Genomic DNA, 27,969 nt, shown 5'->3' on the forward strand with positions numbered 1-27,969 from the left:
ACTGAGAGGCCACAGACAGGATGGGCATCAAGGCTGCTTATCTGCTGCTGAAAGAGCAGACAAATTCCTGCTATTGGTTGGCTCACACTAAAGAGGGCCAGCAAGGGCAACACTGACACAGGAATGAACTAGGGAACGACATTGAGAATTTAGACAGCCTTAAACTGCTGAATTTCTCATGATGTTACATTTGTTTATTGTTTGCAATTTCATTATATACTTGTAATTTTTGTGAATGCTTTTATTATACTCCACCCTGTTAAAGATGGAATAAAATAAACTTTAACCTTTAACCTCTCATCCACTCAGCAACCCTCCGTTTCCTCCACTGCTCCTCATTCCTTTTCCTTCCTCCCGTCCCATCTTCAGTTTCTCACCACTCTCTCATTACATAGTAACATAGTAGATGACGGCAGATAACGACCCGAATGGTCCATCCAGTCTTCCCAACCTGATTCAATTTTAATTTTTTTAATTTTTTCTTATTAGCTATTTCTGGGCAAGAATCCAAAGCTATATCCGGTACTGTGCTTGGGTTCCAACTGCCAAAATCTCCGTTAAAACCTACTCCATCCAATCTAAACCCTCCCAGCCATTGAAGCCCTCCCCAGCCCATCCTCCCCCAAACGGCCATATACAGACACATACTGTGCAAGTCTGCCCAGTACTGGCCTTAGTTCAATATTTAATATTATTTTCTGATTCTAGATCCTCTTTGTTCATCCCACGCTTCTTTGAACTCAGTCACCGTTTTCCTCTCCACCACCTCTCTCAGGAGCGCATTCCAGGCATCCACCACCCTCTCCGTAAAGTAGAATTTCCTAACACTGCTCTTGAATCTACCACCCCTCAACCTCAAATTATGTCCTCTGGTTTTACCATTTTCCTTTCTCTGGAAAAGATTTTGTTCTACGTTAATACCCTTCAAGTATTTGAACATCTGAATCATATCTCCCCTGTCTCTCCTTTCCTCTAGGGTATACATATTCAGGGCTTCCAGTCTCTCCTCATATGTCTTCTGGCACAAGCCTCCTATCATTTTCGTCGCCCTCCTCTGGACCGCTTCGAGTCTTCTTACGTCCTTCACCAGATACAGTCTCCAAAACTGAACACACTACTCCAAGTGGGGCCTTACCAATGACCTGTACAGGGGCATCAACACCTTCTTCCTTCTCATGGCTACGCCTCTCTTTATACAGCCCAGCATCCTTCTGGCAGCAGCCACTGCCTTGCACACTGTTTTTTCGCCTTTAGATGTTCGGACACTATCACCCCAAGGTCCCTCTCCCCGTCCATGCTGTGCCAGACCCATTTCCACCCCCCCCCCACCTCCTTCACAGATGCTTTCCTTTCATAAAAGCATCGTAAACCATGACTGAAGACCATTGGTACATTTGGTTTTGCTCAGTTGAAATGTGTTCACTTTGGGTAGATGAGCATAAGTTCCCATATGTAAACATCACCGTTTCACAGCCATTGCATTGTATTTTAAAAATATTTCTCATGCCGTCCGGATGCCTGTGCCAGTGTTTCCTTGACCTGATTCTTAGCAGCAGGGCAAAAAATGGGTTTGGCTTTTCAACTGCCTCTGATTGGTTAGACCTAGCAGGGTCCAATTCAGCAGGGCACTCCTCATGCTAGATATCTTAAGAGCTTTTAAAAGTCTAGCTGAAAATGACTGCGTGCTCAGTGTCCAGTGGAAGCCAAACAAGCTTGTTTAAAGCACAGAAGACACAAGTGATTTAAAAATATAGGTAATGGGCCGGGGGGGGGGGGGGTTCTGTTTCATTACTTGGGACTATGCAACCACTCAACATTTCCATGCACCCTCCAGGTCCCTTTAGTCCTCCTTTTAATGCCTCACTAATGCAACAACAACAACAAAAAAATTAATCAAACCTTCAGAGAACCTCTTGTAAAGTGGTTCAGCTAAACTCATTTGTAATGACACCATGAAAAATTCAAAAGGCATTTCAAAATGAATAGAATTTGCAAACCAAAAGAGCTGCATGTACACATTTGACCGTGGTAACATACCATACAGGGTTCCTCCCCTCTCCTCCCACTCCCCCAAGCAATACATGTTCCAGTACCAGAAAATTGTAAAATTATCCCCCTATAGAGAATTTGCTAAGTTGTTTTCATATATATAAAATATTGACCAGCACTTTGACATGATGGGTGTAATTTGCAGAGGGGATGTACAGGAACAGAGTGCACATGTACATGCAAAAATTAGAAAATGTGCTAATTTACACACTTACCAGTATTTAAAAAAAATTATAGGTGTGGAAATTTAGATCTGCTTCAGGGCAGATATACAGGATATAAAAGTAGGGGGTCTACTTGTCCTTATAAAATTGACTGAAAAGAACACCTGAAGATACGCTGAATCTCAGGGGCCCTGTTACTACAGTGCACTAAAATGTACAGTTAACGCATGTTAATGCAGGATTTTACCATGCAATAACTGCAGATTTTTGTGGCATTTTGAGGGTTTTCCCACCTTCTTCTTCTTTTTTTTTTTTTTTTTGTAAGCCAGGCACTATGGCCCAATTTCTGAAAGCTATGCCAAAAGCCTATGTTTCCAGACAGATTTCCTAGGGCATCAGGCCGCTAAGTGGTATAAATTATTATCTGAATATTTACATAAGAAGCCAAAACCTAGCCTAAAAGATATTTGGAGTATTGAGATAAAGCACAGTTACTTACCGTAACAGGTGTTATCCAGGGACAGCAGGCAGATATTCTCTACATGTGGGTGACGTCACCGACGGAGCACCCTAGTGGACATTTTCGCAAGCAGACTTGCTTGAAGACCTTCAAGCTTGTGATTGGCCCGCGCATGCGCGAGTGCCCCTCCCGCCCGGTCTAGAGGCACTGAGGTGGACTCGAACCGAAGAGGACTTGAGTCCAGCGCCAGACAAGTGTAAAAGATAATCCAGGACAGCAGATAAGGGGGGCAGACAGCGGCTCCTGCTGTCAAGTAGCACACCAGGAAGAAAAGCGAGTCCACTTCTGATGGTAACATTGGCAAGTGGACTCCTTCCGAGACGCCTCCAGGACGTCCAACACAGGTTGTGAGAACTGGAATGAGGGCATCAAGTCTCGAGGAACCAAGCCGTCAAGTGCAGAGACTGTAGGTTGGGATGAAGAGAACCTCGACTCGAATTTGCGTGTACGCCTCTTTGAGGTCCAGCGAGCAAACCAGTCCCCCTCATCCAAGAGGGGGTACAACATAGGAAGGGTGAGCATTCTGAACCGTTCCCTGACCAGAAACTTGTTCAGAGCACGGAGGTCCAGGATCGGACGCAGATCCCCCATCTTCTTTAGTACCAGAAAGTACCGGGAATAAAATCCGGTGTTCCACTGGTCCGGGGGAACCTCCTCGACCGCCTGAAGGCGAAGAAGGGCCTGAGCTTCCCGCAGAAGGAGAGGCAGCTGAAGCTGAGCAGAAGGAAACTCTCTTGGAGGCAGGTCTGGGGTACGTGACTAAAGTGAAGAGAGTACCCTTCCCGGATGATAGAAAACATCCAACTGTTGGTGGTAAGACTTTCCCACTGGGTATAGAAATGATGGAGATGACCCCCGATGGGAAGGGGGGAAGGCTCCAGGAGGAAGGGAGCCCGAAGGCTTGGACCAGAATTGTCAAAAAGACGGCCCAGTCTTTGCTGGAGCCGGTGGCTGGGCCTTAGTTTGACGCTGCTGCTGTTGCTGCAGCCACTTCGAAGGAGGCCGAGAGAAGGCAGGAGTAGATTTCTGTGGGTACCTCCGGAGAGTAATTTTGTATTGCCAAGTTGGAGGGGCCTTCGGTTTAAGTTTCACCAGGGAGGCGAAGGACCTTTAATGGTCCGAGAGGTGCTTGGTGGCCGCTTTGATGGAATCATCGAAAAGCTCATGACCAACACACAGGAGATTGGCAAGACGATCTTGTAGATTCAGATCCATATTCACAATCCAGAGCCAAGCGAGGCGACGCATGGCGATTGCAAAAGCCGTGACCCTCGATGACAATTCGAAGGCGTCGTAGGTTGCCTGAAACATATAAAGGCGGAGCTGGGAGAGGGTCTCCTCGAGGAGACTAAACTCCTGATGCCGAGAATCCGGCCCAGCTTCCCGGAACGAGCGGAGGGCTTCCACACAGAACCGGAGGTAGGACGTGAAGAAAAATTATAGTTGAGGACACAATTCGCCATCATTGAGTTTTGATAAAGACGGTGACCAGATTTGTCCATCGTATGGCCCTCACTGCCCGGAGGGATGGCAGCGTAAACCTTCGAAGGGTTAGACTTTTTCAAGGAAGACTCAACCACCAAGGATTGGTTAGAAAGCTGAGAACTTTCAAACCCCTTAACAGGGATCGTCCGGTAACGGGACTCCAACTTGGAGGGAATGGCTGTGACCGCATATGGGGTTTCCAGGTTCCGGAGAAAAGTCTGCCGGAGAACCTGGTGCAATGGTAATTGTAGCGCCTCACGGGACAGATGATCAACACCCATTTCCGCCAGGTATTCCTGGGTATAACGGGACTCAGACTGGAGGTCCATGTTCAAGGCCCTACCCATGTCAGAGATGAAACGAGTAAAGGAGGAGTTTCAAGAAGAAGACACATTCTCCTGAGGAGACCCCGAGCGAGATCTGGGGGCAGCCAAGAAAGAGGGAGAAATTTCCCTCAAATAGTAAGCCGGTGCCTCGGAGTCCCGCGAAAGGAAGACCAAAGAGGCTCGACTAAAGTGTTTGGGGGGGCGTTGAAGAATGACCTTGTGCAAGATGGACCAGGGAAGACCCCGAGGCTGAGGAAACAGCTGGTGAAGTCTCGGAGAAGATGGGGCAAAAGAAAATTTTTCCACCAGTTTCGAAGACCCCTTAGAGGCTGGCATCCGCCTCGATGGGGAACAAACACTAGAGTCCAATTTGAGGACAAGCGTGTACCTGGAAGGTTTCGCAGTTGGAGACCTGCCCCAAAGGGGCAGAGAAGGCCGTGGTTTTTTAGTAGGGGCAAGCCACGGCATAGCAGCGGGGGAAAAATGGGCCCCTGGCCTGGAGCCCCGAAAAGTCACAGGTGACTCGAGGGATGAAGAATCACTCGAGGGAACCCGGTGAGTCTTGCGGGCATGGACTCGAGATACGAGGGGACGCTCAGGCTGGTCAGACCGAGACTGGGTCGAGACCGAGGTCAGTGGCGTTGAAGTCAGGACCAGTTGGCTCACCACCGAGGAAAGCTGCATGGTAAGTATAGCCTTAAGCATGTCCTCTAACATAGGCACTGAGACCAAAGGTGGTTGGGTCTTAGGTGCAGCAGTGCGCTCCTTTGGGGGTGACCTCGAGGAAGAGTATTCCCTACGTGAGGAGGCACGCTTAGAGTGATGTCTCAAAGATGCCGATGAGGCGGCACTGACATGAGACTCCAAGGTAGGTTTCTTTGCCGGCACACCTGAGGAGGAAAGAGGAGACTTACCCGAGGCCGGAGTAGCAGGAGAAGCCAAGGCCAGAGCCTTCAAGGCCGATGGGGACTTCGAGGCCGAGGTACCCAACGAGAGCGCCGAGGCTGAGCTCGAGGCCTGTCCCACAGGAGCCATGGGGCCAAAGAGTTGAAGAATCTTGGCCACCCTCCTACGAAGAGCCCGCGATTGCAAAGTCGCACAACGGGGACATGGCTCAGCGCAGTGCTCTGCACCCAGGCACTCCACACACCAACGATGAGGGTCGGTGATGGAGATAACCCAGTTGCACTTAGTACAGTTTTTAAATCCAGAACGAGGCCGGGTCATAAGAAGAAAATACGACCGCTGCCCCGCAAGGCCAGGCAGCCAGAGTAAGGCCAGGAACCTGGACAAAAATATACGAACTGAAAAAAATGAAAAAGAAAGGAAAACAAATGCGCAGGCACAGCGACTCAACTGAAACTAACCAAACAAGCCGCGGTGCAAGAGGGACAATGATATCGTGCGAAGCAAGGGAGCAGTGCTTCTGGCTCCGCGGAAAACAGAGAACTAAGGTCACGCTGAGGAGACGCATGCCCTAGACTGGGCGGGAGGGACACGCGTGAATGCGCAGGCCAATCGCAAGCTTGAAGGTCTTCAAGCAAGTCTGCTTGCGAAAACGTCCGCTAGGGGGCTCCGTCGGTGACATCACCCACATGTAGAGAATATGCTGCCTGCTTTTCCTGGGATAAAGCAGGAGATTTCTGCTACTCAATGGCCACGGATTTGGACTTGGAGGATGAGATGTACAGTGTCAGCATCTATGAGACACACCTGGTTCTTCTTGTTACATAGAGTTTTTTGCACCCCCAGTTCGTTTGCAAAAGTTAGATAGTTCAAAGTCTAATAGAAGCTGGCATTGTCATCTTGAAATAGGGACACTGGATCATTTGTTGTTCTATTGTCCTTTGATACTCAAGTTTTGGAAATCAATATGGGGACAAATTAATTTGATACTGGAGTCTTTGATTCCGTTGTCCTATGAGGTGGTAATCTGTGGGTCATTGTTGTCAACTAAACCTCCATTAGAAAGGTATAAAAGCAGACTCTTTATCATTATGACTGGGATAGCCATACAAATGGTTACCAAGAGCTGGAAAAATTGGGATAGACTTAGGGATCCTTTTATCAAGCCGCGCTAGTGGGGTTAGCGCGTCGGACATTTCATCACACGCTAACAACCGCGGCCGGCAAAAAAACAAACGCCTGCTCAATGCAGGCGTTAGCGGCTAGCGCGGCAGGCGGTTTAACGCGCGGTATTACACGCGTTAAACCCCCTACCGCAGCTTGATAAAAGGACCCCTTAATTTCTCCTTTTGGTGGGAAACTTAGGGCTGCTTTTACTAAGCTGCGATAGTGGTTTTAGCGCATGCTAAATTGCCGCGCGCGCTAGATGCTAACGCCAGCATTGAGCTGGCATTAGTTCTAGCAACGTAGCACGGGTTTAGCGCATGCAGCAATTTTGTGCACGCTAAAAACGCTATCGCAGCTTAAAGGAGCCCTTTATATTTATGTTATAAATATGAAAAAATGAATTCAGAAATATCGTGTCATAATAAACTATTTAAATTAACACGGGGTCCATTGATGAATTTTGTTAACTCTGATTAGTTAGGTTAGGCCTTTATTTTTCCTTTTTGATTTGCACATCCAGGAAGGGTGGGAGGGAGGGAGGGGGGTAACATATTTTGTAATATTCATTGATCGAATACAAGTGCTGTTTATGATATTAATTGTATATATAATTTAAAGCACTTTGTCTTTGTTCTCAAATTAGGGTGGGAGGGAGGGAGGGGGAAAATATTTTGTAGTATTCTTTGATCGATTGTAAGCGCTGTCTGTGATGTTAATTGCATGTATAATTTAATGCACTGTTCTCAAATTGAAAATTAATAAAGATTTATTAAAAAATTTAAAAAAGCTGTGCCAAAAGTTAGGCGGCAGAAGGTGCCCCCCCCTGCTGTCTAAGTGGTTTAATTGGTGATAAACGATGTGGTAATTAACCGCATCATTTAAAACTAATTAAAATTGAATTTTAAAAACTGTAGGCACCTGACAGTGGCCAACTCCTGTCCGTAGAGGCACCTATGTCTAAAAAGAAGCGTGATTTGTGCTAGAAGTTGACGTAGACGCTGGTAGGTGCCTCTATGACGTGATCCTCGGCGAAAGTAGCTGCCGGATATGTAGGACTGTAAAACCCTGCCCTACATTTCTGGCGCCTACTTTTGACGTGACTGCTATTCTCTAAATAGCACCGTGATTGACATGTGATCTGCACCATTTTTTAAAAGCAGCTGCCGCTAGCAGCACCGTTTAGAGCAGTGGTTCTTAACCTTGTTGGAGGTACTGAACCCCACCAGTTTCATTTGCGTGTTCACCAAACCCTTCTTTATTCCCTTAGTTTTGCCGGAGCTAGACTAGAATTACTCAACTTGGCATTGCAAATCATGCAATTAGGACGCTGACTCCCATCATGTTCCGTTATACATGTGAATCCATATTGTACATATTCGTCCGACCACTTTCGTATTTTGCTCGACATAGTTAGTAAGGGATTAAAATATTAAGATAGGCATCACACGACGTACCATCACAACAGTTACAATTCGACTACTGTGCGCATCAAATCCCCTGCAGCACAGATAGGCCAAGCGATGTTGCGTGATCACCTGCAGCCAATTATGGACAAGCGGGGCGTATCATCACGAATCATAAGCGCTTCGGTCACGTTCAATCATCTATCAGTTAAATCACAAATTTTGATCAGGAATTGATTGATGTATTTAAGGCGTTAATTACAGATTGATAGATCAAGAAACCGAGTACACGATCAGTCTTGATCAAAATCACTGAATAACTGATAGATGATTGAACGTGACCGAAGCGCTATATGAGTCGGAGGTGTGTTTTGACCTCCGCCGAACCCGCGAGACTGACTCACCGAACCCCTTGGGTTCGGTCGAACCCAGGTTAAGAACCACTGGTTTAGAGAATACGGCCCTATGTAACTGCAGAGTTAACATGGGACCACTTACCACCTACATAACATAACATAACATAAAACTCACTTGTATACCGCAAGTACCATTAAGTTCTATGCGGTTCACAAAAATTAATAATACATATGAATAAGGATCCAAATTCTATCTTCCAAACGATTCCCTAAAAAGATATGTTTTTAAGGCATGACAAAATTGTTGGTATGAAATTGGAAATGCGAATATATTGGTTAAATCCTTAATCCATGAGGCTGCCTGAAAAGATAGCAGTTGTTCCTGAAATTTCTTTTATTTACGTCCCTTAACTGAGGGGAATGAAAACAGTGGATGCAATTTTCTAGGATGTTTAGAGCTCGTAATAATAATAAAAGATTCCATGAGATACTCAGGAATTGAGCCTGTTAGAACCTTAAAGCAAATGCAGCCGAATTTAAATTTAACCCGTGCCTCAACTGGATGCCAATGCAGTCGGCAATAAGCATCAGTAATATGGTCAGATTTCCTTAAATTGAAAATCAGTCTACTGCATTCTGAATTATGCGTAGTCTATGAAGGTTTTTCTGGGTACCAACAAGATGAACAAATGTTACAATAGTCCAACTGGCTAAGGACAAGTGACTGAACCAGCAATCGAAAAGAATTAATATCAAAGTATGTTCTAATAGTTCTTAGTTTCCATAAAGTATAGAAACCCTTTCGAACCAACAAGTTCTTCCACATTAACCCTGGCTGAGTCCGTGTACGCTAAGTATAATGTCCTAGTTGACTAACACTTCCATACCCTCTTTCTGTCAAAGTCACACCCCCTGAGACAAAAAATAAAGAAAAATACAATAATATGCAATAGCAAGCAAACTACTGCAACACGTTCTAACACATCTATGGAGTACCATGTTACTGAATGCTAGCTATGCCTTAAGGTGTGGATTCAATAAATGGAATCCAAAATCTGCCAAACCCCTCCCCCCAAAAATCAGCGTTGAACAGTATTCTGTCACAGGAGTTTTGGGATCGGCATCCTTCATAAAACTGCACGTAGCACTGGGATCTACACTCAACTTTGGGCGCAAAGAGTTATACCAACTTAAACCAAGTGTAAATCTTCATTTATTTAATTTTCTATACGGTTCTCCCAGGAGAGCTCAGAATGGTTTACATGAATTTATTTAGGTACTCAAGCATTTTTCCTGCCAGTCCTGGTGGACTCACATTCTATCTAACGTACCTGGGGCAATGGGGGGATTAAGTGACTTGCCCAGGGTCACAAGGAGCAGTAGGGTTTGAACCCACAACCCCAGGATGCTGAGGCTGTAGCTTTAACCACTGCACCTCACTCTCCCTGATCCACAAGTTGGGTGCAGATACCCCGAATCCTAACACAGTGCATGCATTTTAAAGGAATGCCCCTGGGTTGCCCATGCTGCTCTCATGATCATGCCCTCTTTGAAAATCTGCATGGAAACAGATGCTATTTTTAAAAGGGGCACATAAGCATGCTTTCATGCAGATCTGCCATGTTTCGACACCTTGAATCCATCAGAACACTTTTTCATGCTGAAAATTAAATGAGGAAGTAGCGCTTAACATTCAGTTCCATATACAGAATTCCCCTGAACACATGTAGATCCTGATTCTGGAAACAGCGTCCTGATTGTAGGCGACAGTAGGCATCCTACTGCCGTCTAACGGACCAATCAGGAAGCACATTTTTTTAAAAAAAATTGATGTGGCAAAAGACACCTACAATGTAGGCATCTGATTCGTGCCTACAGAGGTATCTAGGCATGCCTATGGACGTCTAAGGCATGGCTTATGCCGGGAGTGGCCTTAGACACCCATAGGCATGCCTAGGCGCTTCCGTAGGCATAAGTCAGATGCCTTACATGTAGACCTGTAAAATGCTGGTCTACATGTTGTAAGGCAGTGGTTCCCAAACCCTGTCCTGGGGGACCCCCAGCCAGTCGGGTTTTCAAGATATCCCTAATGAATATGCATGAGAGAGATTTGCATATAATGGAAGTGACAGGCATGCAAATCTCTCTCATGCATATTCATTAGGGATATCTTGAAAACACGACTGGCTGGGGTACCCCAGGACAGGGTTTGGGAACCACTGTTGTAAGGCATCTGTACAAACAAATAGATGTGATTCTGGACACGGCGCCGAGTGATGATTGACAAGCGGGAGGCGCCTACTGCAGCAGACGCCGTTTCCAGAATCAGGTCCTTAATGCACTTTAGTAAAAGTGCCCCTTTAAAAATTAGCCTCTAGACCAGGGGTAGGGAACTCCGGTCCTCGAGAGCCGTATTCCAGTCGGGTTTTCAGGATTTCCCCAATGAATATGCATTGAAAGCAGTGCATGCAAATAGATCTCATGCATATTCATTGGGGAAATCCTGAAAACCCGACTGGAATATGGCTCTTGAGTACCGGAGTTCTGTACCCCTGCTCTAGACAATCAGAAATATGAAGAAACAGCATCTGTACACAATTGAAATCAACTCTGCTCCATCAACACTATGGAACCCTATGCGATTACTCACCATAATCTGTGTATGTATGCATAGTCTTATGTTGCCTTTTTGTATGCCTATAGTATTCACAGTACATCCAGAACATAAGAATAGCCTTACTGAGTTAGATCAATGGTCCATCAAGCCCAGTAGCCCGTTCTCACGGTGGCCAATCCAGGTGCCTAGTACCTGGCCAAAACCCAAGGCGTAGCAATATTCCATGCTACAGATCCAGGGCAAGCAGTTGCTTCCCCCATGTCTTTCTCAATAACAGTCTATGGACTTTTCCTTCAGGAACTTGTCCAAACCTTTCTTAAAACTTTCTTCTCTTCATATTTCTCTAGGATGTATTTTAATACTTCTGACACAGATATTATAATTAGATTGTGAGCCCAATGGGACAGAGAGGGAGAAATTTCTAATGACTGAAAATGTAACCTTCATTTTGAATGTATCAGTATTGTAAACTGCTTAAACTCATGTACAAGTGGTATATCAAATATAATAAATCCAATCCAATCCAAATGCAGCCTAACTTATGTGCAAATATATTTTATTGAGCTCAACAAAAGCAACAAACAAGAAACAAGCCAAGAACAAGCAAGCTCAGCATTTTAAATAACAACCTCCAATCCCCACAAAACATAGTCCCCAAAGGGAACCCCCCCTCCCAACACAACCCAACCCAAAAGAAATAACCCCCCTCCCCCCAGGGTCCTCCTCCCAAGTACAGTACAGTCAGCTAAAACAAACAGTAGTCAGGCAAATCAGAGATAACTAAAGAAAACAGAATACAGAAATTCAACAGTTCAACAAGCGGCTGCGAGCCAGGGGGGGTCATAGTCGTCCAAAATGGTTCCCAAGTACGTTGAAAAATACGGCCTGGGAGAGAAGAAAGATCGTTCACATCTCTCCGTTCCCACATCAAGAGGGTAATCATCCGACATCTCCAAAGAGAGTAATCCGGAGCAGCACCCTCAAGCCAATTCAGCAGAATACATTTCAGGGCCACGAGAACAGTCCATTTAAGGAAAACAGCAGCTCCCCGTATATGAGGGAAATAATGAGGAATATTTCCAAACAATAACAAAGGGGAGCGGTGAATAGTAATTTTCCAAATGCGCTCCACAAAGACAAAAATAGCATTCCAAAAAGCTTGAACATTTGGGCAAATCCAGAACATGTGTCCTAAGCCCGCTTCGGGAGCCTGGCAACGGAGACAGGCAGCAGTTTCCCGAAGATGGGATAAATATGCCCTCTTTGGGGTGCAGCCTAACTTATAAGGAAAGCTGTCATTTGTGAAAGCAGCTTTTCGTTATTGTTATGGGGTCCTAAAGATTAGCGCATGCGAAATGCTAAGACAACCATGGAATATAATGGATAACATAACACAGTAGATGACGGCAGATAAAGACCTGAATGGTCCATCTAGTCAGCCCAATCTGATCCAATGCCTTAGCATTTAGCGCACTACATCGGTTAGCGTGCCTTAATAAAAGGACCCCTATATGAAGGATAGAAAAAGACAGAGACTTACTGGCATTAATACTGCTGAAGATCCAGGCATCGTAGGGTTAGGAAGGGTTCCTGGCATGGAGGCTGGCATGGGCTGTCTCTGTCTGTTGTGCAGATGTAGTAGTGATGACAGGGAGCCTGGGACAGGCCTAATAGAAAAGGAAACAGTATTATTAGACTCCATGGCAGGTACAAATTGCATATCATTGAGCAGGTTATTTCTTTCATGCCACTTCAATGCAAAATCATTTTCTGTAGGCCTGAAAACTGCTGGAACACATTCAGCTGGGAAAACGCTGAGCTTTCCTGCAAAGATTCTGGCATTTCACTGAAAATCAAGATTCAGGCACTAGGAATGCACGGAAATGACCTGAACATTGTTATATGCACACATCCTACCTATATACGATTCTATAAAACGGTAGTTTTAGTCTGGATGGAGCACAGGTTTACACATAGATTACAGAATACTAAAAATGGTGATTGCAAAAATAGGAACCCCTAGATTTTGTCATCTAACTTTGTTATTTAATGGTGTAATTTAAGCAAATTTGGGTAATTTGTTTCAAAATAAATCTGAAGCAGCACTTTGTGTAACTGAGCACCAGAACCTGCTGTATACTTTCCCTACTGTACCAAAGTGATGTCAGTGTGATGTCATTGTTTACCCTACACGGTGAATGGTAAAAAGGGAACCCACACATTTTATCTCATAACGTGAGGCACTGTGCACCTATTTAAATCCAAATTTTCTGTAAATGTGTACAAATATATTGAAAACAAGACAACAATACATTGTTATCATGCTCCAATTCTTTGTCATATACCTTGTAAAATACAAGATTAAAAAATTTGAACAAAATAGTTTCCAACGTATAGCAAAATCTCATGTGAGCTACTCTTGCAAAGTAAATAAGGTTAATTTTAGTCACAGAACTTGCTCAATTACCTCCATGCAAACAGACACACAAATGCAAAGACGTGTATGCCACTGTCTTATTGCAAAGTTGACACTGTGATGAGGAGGTCCCAGTCCTGGCTGAAAAGTTGAAGAGTAGCCCCAGTCATACCTGAAAGATTCTCACTAAAGTCCCTTTTTCCCACAACAACCCTCCTGGGATCCCAAGTAGGAGACAAAAACACCTTCTGAGGTTTCATACTTCCAAGAAGACTCCCCTCTATTATTCACCAAAGCTAGAAGAGATGCAGGATAAGAGGAAGGAAGATAAGGGACTCTGGAAATGAGGAGAGATGGTTTGGGAGGCCCAAGAGAAAGAAGAAGAGATCCCCATGGAACTGTCTGAGAAGGGAGAACTAGAAGAGAACATAGAGGTGGAGGATTGAAAAAGGAAGAGAAAAATTGGGGAAAAGACCTATACTAGGTAGTTGTTGACTTTCTCTCTTTTTTTTTCCTGATTCCCTTGCTGACTCAGGGTGAGCTAAAGGCATACACCCCTTTTACAAAACTGCAAAAGCATTTTTTTTTAGCTCTGGCTTGCGCGCTGAATGCTCTGCACTGCTCCGATGCTCAGAGTTTCTATGAGCATTAGGAGCAACGCAGAACATTCAGCATGCCGGTCAGCGCTGCAAAACACTTTTGCAGATTTGTACAAGGGGGATTCATTTGCATATAGGCTAAATTGCTTAAGTTCCAGTTCAAATGTTGAAGAAAAGGACTCAAAGTCAGAGACTGTAGGTTTTATGGATTGATTTCTGAGAGCCGGAAGCCCAGAGTGATGATTTATCCTTGAATTTAAGGTATTTGGACTATAATAATTTCCCTTACCCTAAACCTTATAGGGGATTTTGAAAGTGACTTTTGGGAGATTTATGAGACTTAAAAAGAGCTAGCTTATGATTTTTGTTGAGGATTAAACTGTATATATGCCAGCAGAACTGAATGACCACTTTCTTTTGATTGGATCATGTGATCAAAATTTAAATATCCAGAGCATTTGACCAGATAATTATGACAGCAGTCATTGATCAAGTTCTTCCCATGCAATCATTAATCTCAACATCCAAATGTTTGTTGGAAATACAACAATAAATCATTTCACATCATAATGTTTAGCTTGTTTCAAAAACTTGATACTAGCTCTGTCTTCTTCAGTAAACATCCTTTATACAGTTAACAAAAACAATGACATCACAGTGATGTCACTTTTGCATAGTGGAAAACTAAGCAAATAGCAAGTTCTGGTGGCCAAACATGCAAATTATCGCTCAGCGGTTATTTTGGTACAAATTACCCCAAAAAACAAACCCCTACTTTTACTACAGCGCTCGAGCTAATTTAGCGCATGCTAAATATTAGTGCACGCTAAACGCTAACGCATCCATAGAATATAATTGGCACATTAGCATTTTGCAGGTGAGAATATTTAGCGGGTGCTAAATCGGCTAGCACATCTTAGTTAAAGGGCCATAAAGTTAGATGACAAAACCTAGGGGGTTCCCTTTTTCCCCCCAATCACTGTGCATAATCTATGCCCCTTCTTTAGGATTTAGGCATGATTATTTACAACAAGCGATTGTACCTTATTTCCAGATGCATGTTTGACATGTTACACTGAAATTCTAAAAAGAAGTGTATAACTAATCTTCTTTACAGAATAGGCTGTAAGAAGGCACATTGTGGGCACTCTTTTATAGAATCATCATCTCTTTCATTCAATAAACTTGCGTGTAGAATTTCATGACTAGTGTACAACATTGCACATGCAGAGTATAAAACAATGCTAGTTACCAACCTAACGTAATTGTTAAATTAGGTGCTAATTGGCTTTAAGTATTGATAAGGGCCCTTAATTGGCATTAATTGGTACTGATTTGGAGTTACATGCACTATTTAGTGAAAGGGTCCCTAAATGCCCTCGGATATAGCTATTTTCCACGGATTCAAATTTTCATTAACTGCCTCGGTTTTAGCCTTGTTGTTTTAGGCGCATGGAGCAGGAAGTGGTAGTAATAGTGGTAGTCAGAGAACAGAACGGTCCCAGGCGCCGTCTTGTTGGGGGTGCTGACACCTCTCCACCTCCCCACTCCATGCTCGCGTCCTCCCTTCCCCACCCTTACACCTCTTTAAAATCTTCGTCAGCGCAAGCAACTCCTCTAGCCTGCTACTCTTGCAAGCCTGGCTTTCTCTGAAATCACTTCCGGGTCATGGGGTCAGAAAGTGACATCAGAGAGAAAGCCAACACCAGCATGAGTCAGCAGGCTGGAGAAGCTGGCAAAGATTTAAAGAAGTATGGGGTGGGAAGGGAGGGCATGAGTGTAGCATGGGGCGTAAAGAGCGGGGGGGGGGAGGTAGGTAGGGGTTGATGCAGATGGAGCAGGGAGTGGAGAAGAGGGCATGGGGGGTTTACACGAAAGGAGTGGGGCAGCGGATAGGAGGGCTTGGGGGGTACCACCACCCCGGGGGCCTCCTTCCCTCACTACATCACTGAATGAAAGGCACTCCACTATTTCCATATAGGGTCCACAATAAGTTCATCAACTTTTCAATCTATCTAGAATGTAAAATGTAGGACATTTCCCCCCTCCCCCTATGAGATTTGCTTAAAAAGTGTAAAAACTTTAGGAAAGGAAAATAAACAGAAATAATTACATGACGACTAGGTTTTTAGAATTGACAGTATCTAAAGTGCATTTCTATGTGAAACTCTTCCTTATAAACTCTCCCAAAGGTTCTGCTTTACTTCTAACTGGCAGGCGCTCCACTCCGCTCATTGTTCTCAGGACCTCTGCTGCAATCCCTGTATTGAACACGTCAACTGCCAACGTTTGGCATTCCAACAATGTTCAGACAAGCAGTCTCTATAGTGTTTCAGCTCTAGAAGATTCCTGTGAGATCTCCCAGTCAAGGCCTATTACACAGGTCAACAGCTTCACAACAAAAGCTTAAATCTGAGCCTGCCTGATACCGGTACAAAAGGTTTCTTGGCTTGGCTGGTGTGAATTTGTGAAAGTGATCCAGATTAAACGACTTCAATATTTTCCAGTCAAAGAAAAGCCTTAAATTTAGAAGTACAGCAACTCTGGCAAAAGAACACTGTTCAAAATGGTAAATAAACCACTACCACCCCTCCGTCCTTGACCCTACCTCATTTGGGGGACCTACTATGCCCTGCTAAAAATGAATCAAAATAAATATTACAAGGTGAAAGAAAGTTTAAAAGCTTTAATTCCAGCATTTCAATTCTGTTTCATACTGCAAAGAAATGTAAAACATTGAATTTTCAAGTTTATTCAAATTTTGATATACTGCTCATCAAATGTCTGAGCGGTTTACATTAAAAGTAAGTAGAAAGAAATTAAAATACAAATACAGGGAATATCAAAAAGACAATCAACAAGATACATAAAGAAAGAGGGGGGAGAAATACAATATTTTAATAGAAAAGAATACAAAGCTAAAACATAAAAGGGAGAGTCTTTGTCATGGTGACCAATTTAAGTACTGGCCTTTATCTGAATCCATATATCAGTGCCATTTCAATATAGGTGGCAATCTTGAATATACAGACTGACTTGTGACACACCAGCTCGTATGTGACCTGGATTGACCAGCGTGAAGACAATCTACTGGGCTAGATGGACCATTGGTCACACCATTAGAAGGGAAAGATCATTGGAGAAAGATATCATATTTGGGAAAATAGAGGGAAACCGGTGAAGAGGGTATCCTGCAACTAGATGGCTGGATACGTTGAAGACAACTATGGGGATGACTATGGAGGACCTTGTTGGACTAGCACAAAACCAACTTCTCTTTCGATCTGTAATACAAGCTACTAGGACTCAAACCCGAGTCGATGGCATCTAACACACACACACACACACACACACACACACTATAACTATAGAGATTTTAAGCCCACCAGCTCACTTCAGTTCCAACTGACTAAGTGCTAACATATTTGCACTGTTTTAGAGGTGTCAGGTCAAAAGCGCGCCGGGACAAAGGTGCGCCCAGACAATTGAGCGCAGCGCGCGCCGCCGCGACGCTCTAAATTACTGTTTTTAGGGGCTCCTACGGGGGGTATTGTTGAGGAACCCCCCCACTTTACTTAATAGACATCGCGCCGCATTGTGGGGGCGTTGTGGGGGGTGTGGGGGGTTGTAACCCCCCACATTTTACTGAAAACTTCACTTTTTCCCTGTTTTTAGGGAAAAAGTTCAGTTTACAGTAAAATGTGGAGGGTTACAACCCCCCATAACGCCGGCACGATGTCTGTTAAGTAAACTGGGGGGTTCCCCAACAAAACCCCCCGTCGGAGCCCCTAAAAACTGTAATTTAGAGCGGCGCGGCGGCGCACGCTGCGCTCAATTGTCGGTGCACGCTTTTGTCTTTCGCGCCGTTGTCTATGAACCGTTTTAGATGGCATCCAGAGGCTGAAAACATCCGGCAGATGCATATTGCTATGTATACGACCAATTTATCAAGACAAGAGGGACAAAGTACTCCAGCACAGAAGCATCTGCTAGGCATATTTCGACATGCCTGTTGGGGATCAAGACAAACCTTGGCTATCTCACTTCACCTTTGAGCACTCCCAAAAAATCTCTGGATGATGGAATTATCTGCTATAAAATTTCTTAGAATGTTTAGTTTAAAATTTTTCAATGTTATTTGAAAAGTTATCATATATGAAATATGTTGCGATAATCTCGTATACATTAGTCATAGGTGAAATGAATTTTTTTTGTTTTCATTACCACAATTTCATTTTGTTCTTCTACAGGATGGTACAGAGGGGAAAAGAGAGCTGAAATCCTGCGCTCATGCTGACTTTGTACATTTCAAATTTCTGCTGACTTCCTTCCAATCCACCTTTTTTCTTGCTAAACAAGGCTACTATGCCTGGTTGATCGATTCTCCCAGATCCAACCCTCACTCTCTCTTCTCCACACTCAACTCTACTCAAAGTTGCCTTACTTCCAGTTCCTCCTTCACTTTTTCCCCAGACTATGGTCAAGTACTTCCATGACAAGGTACACATGATTAACCTTGAGTTCTCAACCACATCATCTCTGCTTCTCATTCCTCCTGTCCATCCTGATGACCCTCCATTGACTCCTGTTGCCTTTTCTTCCTTCTCTGAAATCACAGAAGAGAAAACTGCATATCTTCTCGCATCCTCCAAACTCACTACCTGTTTCTCTGATCCCATCCCCACCCCACCATCTTTCCTACTGTCATCCCCTCTATCTGCCATATCCTCAACCATTCGCTCCACTGCAACCATGCCTGATGCCTTCAAACATGCTGTAGTTATGCCACTCCTCAAAAAACCTTTGCTGGATCCTACTTGCCCCTCCAATTATTGCCCTGTCTTCCTCCTCCCCTTCTTATCCAAGCTACTTGAACGTGCTGTTCACCGCTGTTGTAGTGACTGTCTCTCTTCTCGAGCTATCCTTGACCTGCTTCAATATGGCTTTTGCCCTCTTCATTCTATGGAAACTGCCCTCACTGGAGTCTTCAATGACCTGCTCCAGGCCAAATCCAAAGGCCTCAACTCTGTACTCATCCTCCTTGATCTATCTGTGGCATTTGACAATATAGATCACTACCTACTCACCGATACACTGTCCTCACTGGGATTTCAGGGCTCCGCTATCTCATGGTTTTCTTCATACCTTTCCCATTACACTGTTAGCGTAAGCTCTGGAGGATCCTTCTCTGCGGTCATTCTGCTATCAGTCAGTGTACCTCAGAGCTCTTCCTGGGACTTCTTCTTTTCTCCATCTCCATCTCTTCCCTTGGTACTCTAATCTCCTCCCACTGCTTCCAATATCACCTCTATGTTGATGACTTGCAAATATATCTCTCTATGCCTGAAATTTATACGGGAATCCAGGCCCAAGTCTACATTGTTACCTGTACGTCTCGCTACCATCTAAATTTAAACAAGGCCATGACTAAACTCCTCATCTTTCCTCCTAATCCCTTCTCCCCCCCCCTCCCCGTTCTCTATTTCAATGGATAATACTCTCATCCTCCCTGTCGTGTCGGCTCGCAACCTCGAGGGTCATCTCTGACTTGTTTCTTTCCTTCTCTTTGCATATCCAACCAACAGCCAAATCTTGTCATATATTTCTCTATAATGTCACTAAAATTAAGCCTTTCCTCTCTAAATATGCTGCCAAGACTCTCATCCACACTCTTGTCACCTCTCGCCTGAATTACTGCAACTTGCTTATTGCTATAGCAGGTTTTCTGCTAAGTCATCTCTCTCCCCTTCAATCTGTGCAGAATTCTGCTCCACATCTTGTAATCTGCCAGGGTCATTATGCTCATGTTACCCCTCTCCTCAATCACTCAATCAACTGGATCCTTCCAAACGTTGAACTGGCAAGCATGCATCTGCAATCACATATCAAGACATTCCTTCATCCATCACCCTGGTGCCACATTGCCCTGAGCTTCCCATAACTCACTCCCCCAGAGAGAGCACAGCTGTCTTCAGAAGAAAGCAGCAAGTCAGAGAGTGAGAGATGTAGATCCAGTTTACAACATCAGTGATGCAATGGATGAGAGAAACCCATACTATCCAAACCAAAAAGACCTCAATGACTTGATCAGAGATCTTGGTCTCACCAAATCCAATGCTGAGCTGATGTGTAGACTCATGCAGTAGAACTTGTTGGATGACAGTGTGCAAGTCACAGATCAGAGAAAATGTCACCAAGCTTTTTCTACCTTCTTCACCCATCAATATGGACTCCTTTCTGCCACAATGTGACCAGTCTGTTTGAGACAATTAGAATCACCTGTAACCCGAAAGAGTTGCGTGGACATGATGGGAAACTACATATACGGGCTGATAATTGCAAACCTCGAAAAACTACTCACTTCTAAATCTGTGGTCCTCATTGTATAACTTCAATATAACTTCATGTTAATTATGATTCATAAGTTGCTTTTTTGACTTCAAAAGAATGAAAAGATGAAAATTCTGCACTTTCACATTTTAAATAGCCAAAGCAAATTGCAAAATTTGACTATCCTGGTCACAAAAGCAAAGTTTTATGGAAACAACAGACATTTTCTATACTTTTGAGACATGAACAATTAGGAAATTACACTTGCTGCCCAGGAACAAAAATCGTGTTACATAGTGTTATGGATTTGTATAATCGGATAGTGAGGCTTTTGCTTCTTCCTGCCTACCTGGACCTCCTATTTGCCCTTCAAAATAATCCCCACTAAGAGGACCAAAATACCAGAGTATGGGACCAGAGGTTGTAGATCAATTTGAACTTTGTCCTATCCTCCCATGCACACCTGAATGTGCACTCATAAAATAAAATATTTATTGTGCAGCTTGCATAGTAGAAAGGTTTATTAATACAGCATGTATTCATTCATATAGAGCAGTGGTCTCAAACTCACAGCCCGGGGGCCATATGTGGCCCACCAGGTACTATTGTCAGGCCCTCGGTATGTTTATCATAATCACAAAAGTAAAATAAAACAGTTTCTTGATTATATGTCTATATGTCTGTTTAGCTATAAATTACAATATTATTATTAAAACTTAGCCAAAAGGAAAGATTTATAAACTACTAGCTGATGCCCCGGCGTTGCACGGGTATTTAATTATAGCAATAACACTGTAAATGGATTCAAATAAAGATACTTTATAGTGGTGAATGAAAGTATTTTTTTACAGCTTAATAAAAAGTACAATATTCAAATTATAAAGTGAAATATTTGACAAAATGAATGCAATACAACTAACGCAAAATGTGATTATAAACAATAATTTTAGTTTCACCTCCTGGAGCAAGAACATATAAATTCTTGGGTGAACCCACCCTTGAGCAAGCAAATTAGAGTTGTGGGCCGTGAGACCCCCAGAACATATCACCCCAGGTAGTGAGGGATCTGCATACCAAGTTTCGTCCAAATCGGTCAAGCCGTTTTTGAATTACAGTGAGAATGGCAGCTTTTTACATATTTTCCATTGACATGAATGGGTGAAATCTGATTTTCTGTTTGTAGCTCCGCCCACGTGTGCAGGAGGGCTGTGAGATCCCCAGAACATATCAACCCAGGTAGTGAGGGATCTGCATACCAAGTTTCGTTCAAATTGGTCAAGCCGGTTTTGAATTACTGTGAGAATGGCAGCTTTTTACATTTTTTCCATTGACATAAATGGGTGAAATCTGATTTTCTGTTTGTAGCTCCACCCACGTGTGCAGGTGGGCCGCGAGACCCCCAGAACATATCACCCCAGGTAGTGAGGGATCTGCATACCAAGTTTCGTCCAAATTGGTCACAGTGAGAATGGCAGCTTTTTACATTTTTTCCATTGACATGAATGGGTGAAATCTGATTTTCTGTTTGTAGCTCCACCCACATGTGCAGGAGGGCCGCGAGACCCCCAGAACATATCACCCCAGGTAGTGAGGGATCTGCATACCAAGTTTTGTTCAAATCGGTCAAGCCATTTGTGAATTACTGTGAGAATGGCAGCTTTTTACATTTTTTCCATTGACATGAATGGGTGAAATCTGATTTTCTGTTTGTAGCTCCGCCCACGTGTGCAGGGGGGCCGGGAGACACCCAGAACATATCACCCCAGGTAGTGAGGGATCTGCATACCAAGTTTCGTTCAAATCGGTCAAGCCGTTTTTGAATTACTGTGAGAATGGCAGCTTTTTACATTTTTTCCATTGACATGAATGGGTGAAATCAGATTTTCTGTTTGTAGCTCCGCCCACGTGTGCAGGTGGGCCACGAGACCCCCAGAACATATCATTCCAGGTAGTGAGGGATCTGCATACCAAGTTTCGTTCAAATCGGTTAAGCCGTTTTTGCGTGATCGCGGCACATACACACACACATACATACACACATACATACCTCCGATTTTATATATATAGATAAAGAGTTTTACCTCATGCAAAATTGTCATTTCATTAATAAGACATTAACTATTTTTTTCGGAGGCCCTCCAAGTACCTACAAATCCAAAATGTGGCCAAGCAAAGGGTTTGCGTTTGAGACCACTGATATAGAAGGAAGATTCAATTGCAAGAAAATGTGGTGACAGTGATTAGCATGTCTGCATTTAAAAAAGGTTTGAACAAGTTCCTGGGGGAAGTTCTTAGTCTCCTATTGAGACATACATAGGGAACTCTTGCCTCCCAGGCAGGTAAATGGAATGACTGGCTGGGTAACATTATCATGCATTCCTCAACCTACTTCAATTTTAGAAAAACAATAAAAACAAATTTGTTCAATCGATTGTAACCTAATTATCTTATAATGTATCACTGTACCTCAAATACACTTCGTTGTTTGTCCATTACCTCTTATTGTAAACCTCCTCGAACTATCATGGCTTTGGCGGTATATAAAAAAATAAATTATTATTATTATTATTATTGCTTGCCCTGGGATCGGTAGCCTTGAATGTTGCTATTATTTGGGTTTCTGTGGGTACTTGTGACTTGGTTTGCCCACGGAAGCAGGATACTGGGCTACATGCAGTGGCATAACAAGGGTGGGAGGCACCCGGGGTGGTGGTGCCTCCCTACAACCTCCTCTCCATTTCTCCCGCTCCTTCCATGCCCCCATGCCACACTCACGCCTTCGCTTCCCACCCCCATACCTTTTTTAATCTTCGCCAATGCAAGCTGCTTCTCCGGGCTGTTGCTCGTACTGGTGTTCCCTCTGACATCATTTCCTGGGCCTGCAACCCAGAAGTGATTTCAGAGGGACCCAGATGTGCGCAAGCAGCAGTCTAGAATAGTTGCTTGCGTTGATGAAGATTTTTAAAGAGGTATGGGGGTAGGGAAGTGAGGGTGAGAGCTTAGCGGGGGTTGGGGGTGGAGAGGTGCCACCACACCCAAGAAGATGGCTCCTGGGGTGTTCTACCCCCACACCCTCCCTTACTACGCCACTGGCTTCATGGACCACAGCTATATGCACTAAAGTCAGCGCCATCCCCCCTAACCATCCCCTCCACTCCCCCCAAAAAGGCAGGAGGAATTCCCACTCCTCCTGCTAACAGAGGCCCATCCCGCACTAGGAACCCCCCCAAACCATCCTCTACATTCCCCCCAAAAAAGGCAGGGGGATGCCCTCTCCATCCTGCCACTGGATGCTTCTTTGACCCCCCCCCCCCTCCCACACACACACACACACAGTACCTTTATGTGAAGAGAGCAGGAGGGAGATTCGGTCCCTCCACCTCTGTAGCCCGCTGATCCAAAATGGCAGGCCTTCCCCTCCTCAGTGCATCAAGTGATGCATGGGGAGGGGCCGTAGGTGTCTGAGCCAATCAGGGCCTAAAGTTTCAAATTTTAAGTTTTTATTATTTCTTGATATCCTGCAAATCATAGAGTATCTAAGTGGCTTACAATTAAATTAGTATTAACGTACAATAGAATCAATACCATTTAACAAAAATAATTTTTAAAAAATGACTTACAATACAAAAAGGAACAGGGTAAGAATTCCAAATTTGTGATAGAAAAGAAAGGGGAGGGAAAACATAAGCAAGGGGGATACAGAGGGAGGGGCCTAAGGTCCTGATTGGGTTAGTCAAGGCAGGAGGGAGTGGGTATCACTCCTGCCGATTTTTGCTGGTGCCGATTTTTGCTGGGGGGGTCATTCCCCGCTGACAGTTCATCGGGGGGATGTTGGGGAAGACTGTCATCAGTGGGGGGGGGGGGGAATTTTTATGGGGCAAATACTGTATGTGTGTAACACACACACAGCATCTGAGCCCATTAAAAAAGAAGGAAAAAAAATGGTTTCCTGCCCTAAACAGCTGAGTCTAAATGTATCAAAGGAACTGGATTAGAATGTAATAGGGTATGGATTTTACCCCGTTCGTATAGCTTCAAAAGGACACCTCAGCCCCACCACTCCACCGCTAGATATCTCAAGAATGCGGGAAGAATTACATGGTGCCTCATCATTGGCTGTCCATCTTGAATGCAATATTGATAATTCACTACTTAATCCTTTTTCATAATTTATAAATTTAAATACATAAATAGTATATATATGAATGTAAATATTAAAGTGCTTTAGTGCTTAACATGCTTAACTTGATCACAGCCAAACCTGGGAGTCTGACCCGACATGTTTCGCACAACTAGTGCTGTCTCTAGGGTCTCCCAAGGTCGCTGCCGTCATTCGACTCACAAGTAAGGTGTATGCTAATAGATCTCATGCATATTCATTGAGGAAATCCAGAAAACCCAACTGGATTGCGGCCCTCGAGGAGGGACTTTGACACCCCTGCTCTACATCCTCTTGCTGGGGGAGGCATAGAGTGATCAGCACATCAATAATATAAACACAGATCCCTTTAAGAAGGCTCCCAGGGAGGACAAACAAACAAACATCAGCTCAAAATTTTAATGTACATAATAGTGAGATGCTTTGCCTGTATTTGAGATCATTAAGAGGCAAATATCATGCATTATTCCCTTAATGTAGGTAAGTAACTGCCCCCCCCCCCCCCCCCAATAATGAGCTTTGGATATGTTGAGTAACTTTAGGCCAAGTTTTTTTTTTTTTTTTTTCTATGATCAGACTTGAACAACTAACTTTAATACAAATAGCTCCCCCAACTTGTTTCAAAGATACGTCATTTTCCTAGTCACTGCTGTCATGAGTATTCCTTTGACTAGCATAGAGACAAATGGGGGAGCACTGCTCTTCCAAAAGGAAAGGAAGAAACTCCCTTTCTCCTTCTTAAAGCAATAAAGAGCATAACTCCCTTTTCTGCTTCCAACCTGCTCCCTGGTCAACAAAAACCCATGAACTCACCAAGTCCCCCTTATACTATTGCCCAACCCTTGGGAATGTGCAGCTCACCTCTCAAATGCACATCAATTTCTCTGAACTGGACCAGACGTGGAAAACTTCCCGTTTATTGTTTATTGAAAGCTTCTATACTGCTACTTCACTTCTCCCTCCATATTCGTGGTTTCAGTATCTGCAAATTTGGTTATTCACGGGTTTTTGGCCCGGGACCCCCCCCCCCCAACTCCCAGTGATTCGCTCCATCTATGACCTCTCCAGAACTTACCGGGAGCGATCTTCCTACAAGGATAAGCAGCCGGAGAGCTCAGGCAGCAATCAAAGTTACAGGAGGATCCAGAGGAGAAGGTGCCCTGTTCCATACCCCAGCCCTGTGCCCTTTTGCCATGGCTCTGTAGCTTAAGCCCGAATCGAGCCAGCTCGTGATGGTGGAGGAGAACCTGCAGAACCATGGACACACCTCTGGTTGCCCCCACACCTCAAGCCCCTGAACGTGCAGGTGGAGGTCCAAAATGCCACTCACGACATTGTGCTGCACGCCGACTGCCTGGCCGTGCATGGACCTTACCTGGTGGTCTAGCGGTGACGCAGGGCAGGAATGATCTTCCTATGCTTCTGCCACATGCAAAGCCATCATCAAAATGGCTGCTGTGAGTTCCCGTTGTTGACTACAACAGGAGCTCACGGCAGCCATTTTGATGACAGCTTTGCAGGGGGCAAGAGTGTAGGAAGATCGTTCCTGCCCCTTGTCACAGATAGACTACTAGGTAAAGTCCAGGAGGCAGGAGGGAGGTGGAGGTGGGTCAGAGTCGGCCCAAAAGTTATTTGCAAATTTTCCATATTCGCGGGCCAGCTCTGCCCCTAACCCCCACGAATACGGAGGAAGAGTGTAATGACTGGGGAGTCAATTCAGAGCGATTTACATGAGCTTCTGTACATGGTAATACCATAACTGATAATCACTGATGGTTAGTATACTATTTATACACACTATCTTTCTCTATATATGTACTAGGGAATACTATATTCGCCCTGTATATACATTCATTTTATGTGTTAATCCCCTGCCACCCTTCCCCCACCATGTGCGCACCCCCTTCCCTTTCCCCATACCTTTTTAACTTCTCCGGTGTGAGCAGTATGCCCACGTTTGTGTCAGCTTGCCATTTGATGTCACTTCGTAGGCACGGGTCCCGGAAGTGACGTCAGAGAGAGCGCCGATGCTGACGCAGGCATCAACCTCGCGCTTTGGAAGTAAAAAAGGTACATAGAAAGACAAGGGGCGTATGTGCGCATGGCAAGGAAAGGGGGGGGGGATGGAGAGGAGGAGGAGGGATACTGCACCCTTAGTAAGATGGTGCCTGGGGAGGACCGCCCACCCCTCCCCCTTACTACGCCACTGGCGTTTATGCCATAGTATATTCAATCTACGTAAATATGTTCATAATACTTGTATAGTGTATAATGTTCAGTTTAAATCCTATTTGTGTACTCGCACAGTATCTGTATCGTGTACTATGTTCATCCTATATTACACAGCTCCTGGTTATTCTCATTATCTGTACTTTAGCCCTCATATGCTCAATGCTCTGTAAAAAGACCTCAGTGGAGCCCTAGGGGACTGGGTGGTGCAGTGGTTAGAGCTATAGCCCCAGCACCCTGGGGTTGTAGGTTCGAATCCCGCACTGCTCCTCGTGACCTTGGGCACGTCACTTACCCCCCCCCCCCCCCTGCGATAGCAGTTTCTAGCGCGGGGAGCCATGCTGAATGGCCCACGCTGCTCCCGACGCTCATAGGAACTCCATGAGCATCGGGAGCAATGCGGCTCCCCGCGCCAGAAACTGCTATCGCAGTTTCGTAAAAGGAGGCCTTAATCCCCCAGTGCCCCGGGCACATTAGATAGAGTGTGAGCCCGCTGGGACAGATAGGGGAAAATGCTTGAGTACCCGAATAATTTGTAATCCCCATAGAATTGTAGGCTATGCGGAAAATAAATCAATCAACCTCCACACAAGTCTGAGAATGGCACAATTCTGAGAGAGATAGAGTTATTGGAAGCTAGGTAGCTTTGCCAAGCAGTGGCTTTAATTAATTAATGGAGGCCATTGTCCAGCAGAACCTTTAAATCAGAAGTATAACTGCCAGTAATCTGATGATGGGTGTGCTAACTTAGGAGCCGATATGCACTACTTTCCTCTTCCACCCCTGGAGCTGGGTTCAATTCCCACTGCAGCTCCTTGTGACTCTGGGCAAGTCACTTAACCCTTTCAGGACCATAAGGATCGTAGGCCAATTTTTGTGGTTTTGACGACATTTTTATAGTAAAAAGGGCTTGCAGATGCCAAAAAATTGATTTTTTTTTGTGAAATATCATTATTTTTATTTAAAAAAAATCACACTTCTGGCTTATGGACAGTGTGGCAAGTGAATCTTCTCGTCAATCTAGCAACGACGCTAATGAATGAATGTCGGAACCAGTTTGTTTACATAAAGGCAGTATCATATGGAATCCGTACATATCAAATTTAGAACTGTAGACTATCCCAATCAAAATTTATAGGATTTTAAAGTTATGGGACAAATATGTCCCTTGGTCCTGAAAGGGTTAACCCTCCATTGCCCCAGGTACAAAATATATGCAAACTGCTTAGATTGTAACCACAGA

General features: G+C 44.3%; 1 protein-coding gene across 5 annotated transcripts in view; it reads right to left on the bottom strand.

Moving 5' to 3' along the window:
* The window catches only part of CREB5 (cAMP responsive element binding protein 5), a 786,358-nt gene that overhangs the window by 182,178 nt on the left and 576,211 nt on the right, over positions 1-27,969 (bottom strand). For all 5 annotated transcript variants that reach the window (XM_033930760.1, XM_033930759.1, XM_033930762.1 and 2 more), the window contains one exon: positions 12,534-12,660. In XM_033930760.1, coding sequence (XP_033786651.1) covers positions 12,534-12,660 — 127 coding nt within the window. The remainder of the gene's footprint in view (positions 1-12,533; positions 12,661-27,969) is intronic.

Source organism: Geotrypetes seraphini, chromosome 2 (genome assembly GCF_902459505.1).
Source record: "Geotrypetes seraphini chromosome 2, aGeoSer1.1, whole genome shotgun sequence".
Taxonomy (NCBI): Eukaryota; Metazoa; Chordata; class Amphibia; order Gymnophiona; family Dermophiidae; genus Geotrypetes; species Geotrypetes seraphini.